Source organism: Protobothrops mucrosquamatus, unplaced genomic scaffold, assembly GCF_001527695.2.
Source record: "Protobothrops mucrosquamatus isolate PMUCROS unplaced genomic scaffold, P.Mucros_1.0 scaffold6834, whole genome shotgun sequence".
NCBI classification, from domain to species: Eukaryota; Metazoa; Chordata; class Lepidosauria; order Squamata; family Viperidae; genus Protobothrops; species Protobothrops mucrosquamatus.
The window spans coordinates 5,663-16,712 of record NW_015392649.1 but is presented as its reverse complement, the minus strand read 5'-3'; the positions used below and the strand labels follow the sequence as shown (position 1 = coordinate 16,712).

Below are 11,050 nucleotides of genomic sequence, written 5' to 3'. Positions count from 1 at the left end.
ATTAATCCCTGTCCATTTTGAATAAATAATGGAAGGAGAAAACTTTAGAATTCACAAGGTTAATATTATATGGAACAAAGCTGTGACTGAATCTGGATGTTCTGCTTCGGATACCATGAAGCCTCCTCCCAGAAGGTAACAAGGAAAACACGTGAAGAGGATGTGTAGTGTCCCAGACAATCTTGCTGACCCTGCTCAAGCAAATCTTATGTGCTATGTCCTAGATGGAAGGAAGGGAACTGCCAATGATCTTTTCAGCCATCCTCACCACTCTCTGCACCGCCTTCCTGTCTGAAGCAATGATTTTGAAATAGGCCAGGTAAAAAATTCATAGGTATCTCCTGTTTTCTAAGAATGTTGTATTTTACTGGGCCAGAGAGATGAGGCCAGGGGATTCTCCTGTCCCAAACCATTTTGGTGACTTAATTCCAGGCTGGGGTGGCAGGTCACCAAGGAGTGCCATTCTATAACTTGGATACATCTAAGCCGTGTTTTGTGCCTTTAAAACATCAGCATGGAGCATGTAGACGGGCTTCCCACCCTTAAGAACTATGTGCACCTACATGGCATATGTCTGTCCTATAAGAAAATGTTCATTTTGTTTCTTGAAAAGCTCTCTTTTCTGTTTTGGAAGTAAGAAAGAAAACATAAGAGAGGACTGAATTATAGGGAAGATTTTCTTTTTCATTCTAGGACACTGATCCTGTTGAGATGGCTGTGGACTTCACAGAGGAGGAGTGGGCACTGCTGGATTCTGATCAGAAGGCATTGTGCAGGGAAGTCATGCTGCAGGTTTCTAAGAATATGGCCACTCTGGGTAAGGACCCTCTTTGTTCTGGGTTCCATTGGGAAAGCTGTTTTCAGTGGCAGGTGAACAGGGAAGATACCTGCACTCAAATGCTTAAGGTGGTCAGAATTCTACCTGACCACCACCTGTAAAACATTTCCTAATCTCAGGAAAACCAGGATAAGAATGTATATTATGTAGTTAATATTCAGTAGACAGCCACAGGCGCAAAGACTCCCAGACACTTCCCCAGGAAGAGATGGCTCACCTTAAAGGGGGGTCACTGGTTGATTATCTGCAGACACAATTAGTGCGAAGTATTTATACTGCACCGCGTGAATTACCATGAGGTAGGCCTTAATAGCAGCTCTTAACCGTGTTTGATAAGTCATCCCTTGTGTTTTGCCAGTGGCAATCTAGACATCTCTTCATCTATTTAGTAATAGTAGTAAAGTTGGAAGGGACCTTGGAGGTCATCTAGTCCAACCTCCTGCTCAGGCAGGAAACCCTATACCATTTCGGACAAGTGGCTGTCCAGTCTCTTCTTAAAAACTTCCAGTGTTGGAGCGTTCACCGCTTCTGGAGGCAGGTTGTTCCATTGGTTAATTGTTCTAACTGTCAGGAAGTTTCTCCTTAGTTCTAGGTTGCTTCTCTCCTTACTTAGTTTCCACCCATTGCTTCTTGTCCTGCCTTCAGGAGCCTTTGAAAATAGCTTGACTCCCTCTTCTTTGTGGCAGCCCCTGAGATATTAGAACACTGCTATCATGTCCCCCCTCGTCCTTTAATCCCTCTTCATTTCTCTGTATACCACGGAGAACAGAGAGGTCTATGATTGAGTAGAGGTTGCATGGGCACAATCCTATCCAGAGCCTCGGTCACCTTCCTATTCTAAACCGTGACTAAGACCTTGGCTGGACTGCGCAGCAGAGCTGCGGTTATAAACCCCAGTTCCTTCTGGAACCCCTCTGGGTCCAGTAGTGGCCGGGGGCATAACAATCCAACAGGTCCTGCCTCCCTGAGGGGGTTCATCTCTCAAGAAGCTCATTGACACCAGATTGATCTGACCAAAATGAGGGGGCAAAGACAAGTACATCAATGTATAGTATGTAGTTAATATCCAGTGGACAGTCACAGGAGCAAAGAGTCCCATACACTAGCCTTTGGTTCTCTTTAACCCCAGGGTCTCCTGGATCACAAACCAGCCAAGCCACTTTATCGGCAATTTTGTCCAAGGTTGTCATTACAGCCTCTCTTCTAGAAAACAACTAAGGCCTTGGCAGAATGCTCACGGTAGTGTTGTGAAAGGCCTTAGAAGCTCCATGGAAATGCTTGAGTAGATTGATTCAGCAGCAAAGCCTTAATCTTGTTCAGGGCTGAAAAATCTCATGGATACCATTGGAATATCCCTAGATAACAATTTCAACCCAACATCTCCTAGTTTGATAAATGGCTGGCACCCAACCTGATACTTAGATGGGCATATTTTTTGACAGAGTGAGACAACCTCTCCCCCCCCGACATCATTTTAAATTCTAATGAGAATTTCTGTTGTTGTTTTTTCCCAATCAGGTGATGGTGATGGTAATGGATTGGAGAATGAGAATGAAAAGCAGATGATGTCATTGACAATGTCTACAAAGAGCCATTCTTTCTCTTTTACTTTACCTAAAATAATGGATAGGAAACCACAAAGGTTTGCAAACTATGAGAGGGATTTCAGTCTAAGCAAAAAAATGAAAGTATGCATGAAATGTGGAAAGAGCTTCAGTAGCAAGAGTAAACTTAATTGCCATCAGAGAATCCAATCACATGAGAGTCCATTTAAATGCATAGAGTGTGGAAAGACATTTACTCGGAAAGCCCAACTTACTCGTCATGAAAGGATCCACACAGGGGAGAGACCTTATAAATGCACAGAATGTGGAAAAGCCTTCAATACAAAGTATAATCTGAGTCGCCATCAGCGGAGCCAAACAAGAGAAAAACCATATAATTGCAAGGAGCGTGGAAAGAAATTCACTGAGAGTAGTGATACTACTTCCCATCAAATAATCCACATAGGAGACAAACCATATAAATGCTTGGAGTGCGGAAAGAGCTTTATTCAGAAAGGAAAACTTAACTCTCATAAAAGGATCCACACAGGTAAAAGACCGTATAAATGCACGGAGTGTGGAAAAAGCTTTCTTTGGAACACAGAACTTATTCGTCATAAGAGGACACATACTGGGGAGAAACCATATAAATGCATGGAATGTGGAAAGTGCTTTGCTCAAAAAGGATATCTTAATGATCATGAAAGAATCCACACAGGGAAGAGACCATTTAAATGCACAGAATGTGGAAGGGACTTCCGTACAAGGCGTAGTCTGACTCACCATCAGAGGATCCACACAATTGAAAATATATATAATTGCAAGGAGTTTAAAAAGAATTTCACTGAGAGTAGTGATACTACTTGCCATCAAAGGATCAACACAGGGGACAAACCATATAAATGCCTGGAGTGTGGAAAGAGCTTTATTCACAAATGGCGCCTTACTTTCCACCAAAGGATGCACAAGGGGGAAAGACCATATAAATGCACGGTGTGTAGAAAAAGCTTTCTTTGGAACTCACAACTTATTTATCATAAGAGGATCCATACTGGGGAGAGACCATATAAATGCATACAATGTGGAAAAACATTTACTCAGAAAAGTGGTCTTATTATTCATGAAAGAATCCATACAGGAGAGAAACCATTTCAATGTACAGAATGTGGAAAGAACTTTGCTCAGAAAGGACAACTTAATTTCCATGAGACAATCCATGCAGGGGAGAAACCATTTCAATGTACAGAATGTGGAAAGAGCTTTGCTCAGAAAGGAAAACTTAATTTTCATGAGAGAATCCACACAGGGCAGAGATCGTATAAATGCTTGGAGTGTGGAAAAAGCTTTCATTGGAACAGCGATCTTATTTGTCATGAAAGGATCCACACTGGGGAGAGACCATACAAGTGCAAGGAGTGTGGAAAGCAATTTACTCGGAAAATTTATCTTATTAATCATGAAAGAATCCATACAGGGGAGACACCCTATAAATGCGTAGAATGTGGAAACAGCTTTGCTCAAACAGTACAACTTAATGCTCATAAAAGGATCCACAGAGAATAGACATCATATAAATGCATGCAGCGTGCAAAAAGCTTTAACAATCACAAGACATTTACTCATGAAAGAATCCACACTTGGGAAAATCCATATATTGCAAGGAGTGTGGATATAATTTTTATTGAGAAAGAAAATTTTATTCATCCTAAAAGGATCCACTTAGGGAAGAAACCTAAATGGACAAAGTGGAAAGGCCTCCACACAGAAGAAATCATGTAAATGCAAAGAGTGTGGAAAAGCTAAACTTGGGAAGGACACCATAATTCCCATAAAATGATGTCCACAGAAGAAACTATATAAATTCATGGAAGTAGCTTCAGAATAATCTTCCTCCCAAATATTTCAATTCATTTAGTGCAGCCAGGATTTCTGTTGCCTATTTTGACTTGCATTTCTCTCCCCTCCCAATGCTGTGGAAACGGATGCAAAAAAGAAATTACACTCTTCAGTTTCCTGCTTTTTGCCCATCACCATTTCACTATCATTTCCAACCAGAGGATTGATGGTTTCCTTGATTTCTCTCATAATTTACCTAAGAAACTATATATAAAACAGAATCCACATGCATTTATCAAATTTAGAAAGCATTTTGATCTTCAGTTATGTTAATTCCCACAAAACGGTGGTCTTGTACTTTTCTGTCCTCTTAAGATTTATCTGAACAAGTCTTCTCCTTTCCCTTTGTTATCTTCCGACCAGAAGGAGGACTGAGAGCAGCCCCAGAAAGACACCTCTTTTTGAGCAGTTGCCAAGGCAATTGTTCCTCACTACTTGAGCTTCTGAATACATTTTGGAAAAGAAACTCTATACTTTTACAGTCTTGGAACCTTGCTAATAAATTCTTATGTCCTGTAATTCTACAGTCCACTATTGTGTATTCTTTTTTCACCATCTCATCCTGTCATGGTCAGCGATACCGAGCCCCATATTTGAGTCCAGCTTGGGGGACAAAGCCACTTCAGGAGGTCAATTTCTCAGTTTTTTAAGGTAGTGCAGGCCCTTGAAACCAGATCAACTCTTCAAAATCCACCAGGCAGGAAAGATCAAGCAGAAAAGGTGAACAAAAAGTCAAGACTTCAACAGAACAGAAATAGATATAAAACAGAAAAGATGTAGGGCAGATTGTACTCTTTAGAAAATGGGGGATTCCTTTACTGAATCTATGGAGATTCTCTGTCATCCAGGGCAGAATTTCCCCAACCTTTCCCAGTTTGTGGAAACATCTGTGCATTTGCCTGGTCCTTACATAAGTGGGGATGTGCGGGTACGCATGCATTCTTGACTGCCACTTCTGTGGCGTTCTGAAAGGCTTAATTTTTGGTTGTCGCTGTTGGAAGAAAAGTCTTCATCGTGGTTCATCCAAGCTGGGAATAAACATGGCAACTACTTTGGGAAGAAGGTTATAGTTTATTGGAGAGGAGAGCAAGATAGGAAGATGGTTCTGGCAGCAAGAGAAGTAGAAAGAAAGGGATGAACCCATGTAGGGAGTAGGTTTTTATACCCTCTGGAGCCTTTTGTTTGGAGTTGTTCCTGTGGCATGAACTTTGACCTGAGTCTGAGTGTGCCTTTCTGGTATTCTGATGGTGATGGGTCAATCTTATTATGTTGAAAGGTCATATCCTGCTTCCCTGTGGCTGATGACTGTTAGAGTTTGGATGGGGTATGTAGATGTCAGAAGAATTTCCCGGTTCATTTCCAGCTGGGGAAAGCCGATAATGAAGAAATTTGAGAACAATAGCTACTGCAAAGCAGGTCTTTATTACAGGAAGGCAATAAAGTGACTTCAGTGTTCCTGCCTTACAAGGTTAACCCCTGGTCCCATGTGTGGCTTTTTATATATTTTTTCTACCCTGGGGCTGTGGCTGGCCTGGCTCTTTCTTTTGTGTTTTTAATGGTTGCTTGATGTTCTTTGTTCTAAGTGGTATCTCCTTTGTCTATTTTATCTATCTATTTTTGGGGGTTTAATCCTGTCAGGGGCAGGGCAGGTAGTTCTCCTTAGGGATGTTCCCTTTGTCCTGATTCTATTTTGGGAGTTAATCCCATCAGGGGCAGGGCAGATAGTTCTTGATAGCTTTGCTATCTGAGTTTTCCCATTGTTCTTGGTGGTATGCCCAGGATTTCAGAAAAAGGGCTTTTACAGAGAAAAAAGTGTTTCTGCATGTTTTTCTAATGGGGATGAGAATATGGTAGTTTTGTCAGGGTAAATCTTCCAATATAGATTTAGGTCTTTGTCTTAATCTCCTAGCTCCCTGGATTTACATCTGCATCTCTATAGAGCTGGTTCCTGCTTGGGGAGGGAGGCCTGGGGCTATTTAGAAAACTGGGCATGCTTTCCTGCCTCTTCAAGATCCTTTGAGAAAATATATTTTTCTGCCCTTTTAATATTTCCTTCTCTGGGGGGCTGACTTCCCACATCGCAAAGATGTTTTTTCAAGACAACTGGATTTTGTTTTTGCTTGAAGGCGTTTCGCTTCTCATCCAAGAAGCTGAGGACTGAAGAGGAAAGTCAAAATCCAGTTGTCTTCAAAAATCACCTTTGGGTGTCTTTCATTGAGTCCCATCATAGTAATAAAGGCAATAGGATAAATAAAGGGGCCTGAAGGACTCCCCAAAGCATGAATCGATTGCATATTTAATAATAAATAAACGTAGTCCCTGTGTGGCTGTCCCGGGCTCTTTTTATCAGATTTGCAGCACCATCCATGTCTCTTCCACCTGTCCCAGGAACACATCCACGTTTCCAAGAGGATTCCCGGAGAAAGAAATCCCAGCTGCCCAGAAGCAGCAATGCAATCCTGTTTGCTCATTTCTGCCCTGCTCAATCACCACCGCACCCATCATTCTCAGCCCCTTATAGCCCTTCTCCGCACTCGCATCTCCAGCCACTCTGGACCAAACGTTCTGTCAGCAGCAGAACTGGGGCTTCCTTTCAGCGTCCAAACGGAACGGGGCACGCGAAGAGGACAGGAAAGGGGGTAATTGCTGTAGGAGACGCTCTAGGTGTAAATGAGGGAGCCCAATAGGGTTTTGCCTCTCTAGGAGGCAGACGTCTCTGACCCAGTGTCTTGATGGGCAGCGGGGCGGGGAAAGTTTTGGCGGGAGCGACTTGAAGCTGCTCTTCTCCGCCTCAGAAGCTCTGAGGAAGCGGGCGTCCGCTCTTTCTCGCCCCCCTGCAGCCGGGAAAGGGTTAGGGTGAGGGGAGCGGGTGGGGGGAGAGTCCGTCGTGACCGTTTTCCACCTCAGTGGGAGCTTCCCCCGCTCGGAGTTCGCCGCAACGCGAGGCTGAATGGCGGCTCCGGGGGCGGGAGCAGCAACGGCCCTTCAGGCAGGGATCGGAGGCGGCGGCGAATCCGGGGAAAGCCACGACGGCGGCCCGAGAGGCCTCCCAGAGTGGCCCCACAGCTCCGAGGCCGAGCGCCGGCGCTTCCGCAACTGTAGTTACCGGGAGGACGAGGGGCCCCGGGCGCTCTGCAGCCGCCTGCGCCGGCTGTGCCGCGGGTGGCTGCGGCCCGAGCGGAGCGGCAAAGCCGAGATGGTGGACCGGGTGGTGCTGGAGCAGCTGCTGGCCCTGCTGCCCCCGGATCTGGCGGGCTGGCTGCGGGAGTGCGGGGCGGAGAGCTGCGCCCAGGCGGTGGCCCTGGCCGAGGGCTTCCTGCTCGGCCCGACCTCCACCCAGGAATTCGGGAAGGGGCGGCAGGTGAGAGAATGTCATCCTCTTGGGATGGTGTAATAGTCTGTGGGAATAACTTTGTGGGACATTATTCCCACATACTTTGTCATGGACTGGACAGCCGTAATGCAAAAGGTATCTCAATTCCCACATGTTGATGGGGGTGGAGGGGAGGGGAAATTCCATAAAATTCATAGTTTTCCAGCGAGTACAAGGAGAGGATCTGAAAAATGCTTTCAGAATTGCAAGATTTTCTTAATAAAGAGTTATATTCGGAACCTTGTGGTTCCCCACCGCAGACTTTTCACTGCAGACGATTCTAAGCAGGCTTTCCATTGTAGATAGAATAGATTTGTGAGAAAAATAGTCCCTGAAGAAAAAAACAAAGCATACTTTATTCATGTTCCTTTAACTTGAGCATGGTGCTCTCTACCTGTAGCTACCAGGAGAGAGCCCTGAGCAAACCTACTTTTCAGATTTAAAACGTATTGTCCTTACCATTTGAAACAGAAATATAAGAGGAAGTTAAAAGGACTAACACAATTACACAGCATTGTTTCCCTGGACCGTTGTGATAATCTGTTTAACCGAGCTTTATCTTACTGTATACACTTGTGTATCCTTCCAGATATTATCAACATATGCCATAAAATCAGTATTTATACGTTATGATTTCCTGTCACTTAAATCTACCCGAATACAGTCAAGCATCTAGATTATGTGAACCTGGTACAGGGCCATAACACTAGATACAAATTGTGAAGTATTTCACAAAAATGGCAGGCGATTATCAAGAAATAATAGCTATCCACAGAGCAGGAGTTCTCATGTTCTCTTATATTGACTTGAGTTTGAAAAGTACAATTGGAGAGAAAAAGGTAAAGCAGCCAATTAACATGGTTAAAGTCATTTGAAAGTGGATCATAAATCAGGCTATTCCTTCAGTTGCAGGAGTCACTCATAGGGGAGATCTCAGCAGAGCTCCAGGGAAGAGGAGATCCATCCAATGATTCTGAAGATCTTTCTTTCAGGAGGATCCAACTGGGACCACCTTGCCAGGTAAGTTAAGTTTTTTTGTGTGAAAACTTTAAACCCCTTCTATTCATGAGCTTCTTTGAAAACCAAATGCTGAGTCCGTGTGCGTTTGAACCTGGTTTCCTCACAGAATGACCCAGTTAGAAAATGTAATATATATGTTGGAACAGTTTAATCTTTCTTAGTGAATAATATTTATATGTTACTTACATGTAAGTATACTATGTTGTATATAGTATGTTTAAATGTGTGTTATGTATGTGTATACTTTGAAAGCAAGCAACTAAATTTCATTTTTAATATGTGCAATTGTGCCCACAGTAAAAAAATTACAATAAAGGTTATTTGTCTATCCGTCTGTCTCTCTGTCTTTCTATCTATCTAAATATTTTTGAAAAAACTTTGGAAAAGGAGATAAAAAATAAAAACCATGAAGCGAAACAATACCAATTGTACAAAAATTGCTTTAGAAATAGGCCAATATATCCACTTAAAAATAAATTACAGGATAGACAAATTTCTCATATAAAGTCCCATAAGTCAAAGCTGACATGTTTTCATGGTAAGACTGTTGGTCAAGTGACTTGATATTTCCAGAATCATGTACACTTTGAAATAGGCCAGGTAAAAAATTCTTAGTCGGTATCTCTTGTTTTCTAACACATGTGTATTTTACTGGGCCAGAGAGATGAGGCCATGGGATTCCTCTACCCAAAACCATTATGGTGACTTATTCCAGGCCTGGGGAGGGGTGGTCCCCAAGGAATACCATTCTGCAACTTGGATGCATCTAAATCATATTTTCTGCCTTTAAAACAGCAGCATGGAGGAGGTATGTCTGTCCTACAAGAAAATATCCATTTGTCTCTTGCAAAACTCTCTGTTCTGTGTTGGAAGCAGGGTGGATTTGATTTAAATCACCAGTAAAAAGGCTCGATTTAAATCACCAGTAAAAATGCTCGATTTAAATCAACTCAATTTAAATCATATTTTTAAAGAGCACTGTCATCTCTGTCCAACAGCGACTCCTCCTGTGACTCACTGAAAGTCTCATTCACTTTAATGGGATGGCTGGTGATGCTGTAATGACACAACATGATGAGGAACGTGGCAGGCAGCAGGTGAGTGGATGCTCGCTAACAGGTGCTGCCATGATGGATCTGAAATGACAGGTGCTCTTTAAATGTCAGGACTCATTCTTGCTGGTAGTTAGAATCTTTAATATTATTTGCAAAGAAAATGAAGGTTCCCTATTTAGAATAATAAGCTGTCAGTTTAGTAAAACAGCGATACGAGAACCGATTTTAGGTTAATAATTTAATCACACATAGTTGGAGAACTACTCAAATTCTTTTATTTAATTAAAACAGCGCTTGGTACAGATGCATTTCTCTTCAAACAATCATACAGTTTGTAGTGTACATAGATTTGCAAAACAATGAGAAAAAGGAATATCCCTGATCTTTGTTTTATGACTTATCTCATGGTTACTGTGAAATTGTGTGAATGTATCAATGCAGTGCATGTTATCTCAGGTTATAGAGCTTGGATACCAAAAATGTAAATATTGCAGAATATACAGCCTCATGCTACCTAACTAAGCTCCATTTCATGCTGAATAAACTAAATTATTAATGTATCTTAAATACAAAACTATATTTAGATAGATATTTACTCCAAAAGCATGTTATTAAAATAAATTTAATAAAAATAAAAAAAATCTGATTTAAATTAAAAAAATCTGATTTAAATTAAATAAAATCCAATTTTTTAATTTTTTTTAAAAAATCATTGATTATTCTCCACCCTGATTGGAAGTAAGAAAGAAAATCTAAGAGAGGGCTGTTTTATGGGAAAGATTTTCTTTTTCTTTCTAGGACTCAGATCCCTTTGAGGAGGTGGCTGTGGACTTCACAGAGGCGGAGTGGTCACTTCTGGATTCTGGCCAGAAGGCCTTGTGCATGGAAATCATGCTGGAGGTTTCTAGGAATATGGCCGCTCTGGGTAAGGATACTCTTTGCTCTGCGTTCAGTTTATTGGGAAAGGTTTTCAGTGGCAGACAAACAGGGAAGATAGATATTTAAAGTAGTCAGAACTGTACCTGGCTACCACCTGTAGAACCTCTCCTAAGCTCAGGAAAATTGGGATCAGAATGTGTAGTATGTAGCTAATATCCAGTGGACAGCCACAGGTGCAAAGACTCCCAGTCTATCTAGACCCTCTCCAGTCGGGCTTCAGGCCGGGATACAGCACGGAAACGGCATTGGTCACGTTGGTGAATGATCTCTGGAGGGCCCGGGACAGGGGTTATTCCTCTGTCCTAGTTCTTTTGGACCTCTCAGCGGCTTTTGATACTGTGGACCACAGTATCATGCTGCGGCGTTTGGGTGGGTTGGGAGTGGG

The 11,050-nt window shown here is 42.5% G+C and overlaps 2 protein-coding genes across 2 annotated transcripts in view; both read left to right on the top strand.

Moving 5' to 3' along the window:
• Positions 1-711: 711 nt before the first annotated feature.
• On the top strand, positions 712-4,784 carry LOC107300377 (zinc finger protein 420-like). The gene is made up of 2 exons (XM_015829712.1): positions 712-817; positions 2,357-4,784. The coding sequence occupies exons 1-2, from the start codon at positions 712-714 to the stop codon at positions 3,943-3,945; spliced, it is 1,695 nt and encodes a 564-aa protein (XP_015685198.1). The 3' UTR covers positions 3,946-4,784.
• Positions 4,785-7,228: 2,444 nt separating this feature from the next.
• LOC107300376 (gastrula zinc finger protein XlCGF57.1-like) overlaps positions 7,229-11,050 on the top strand; it is a 7,177-nt gene continuing 3,355 nt past the window's right edge. The window contains 2 exon segments of the mRNA XM_029286989.1: positions 7,229-7,639; positions 10,525-10,651. Coding sequence (XP_029142822.1) covers positions 7,229-7,639; positions 10,525-10,651 — 538 coding nt within the window.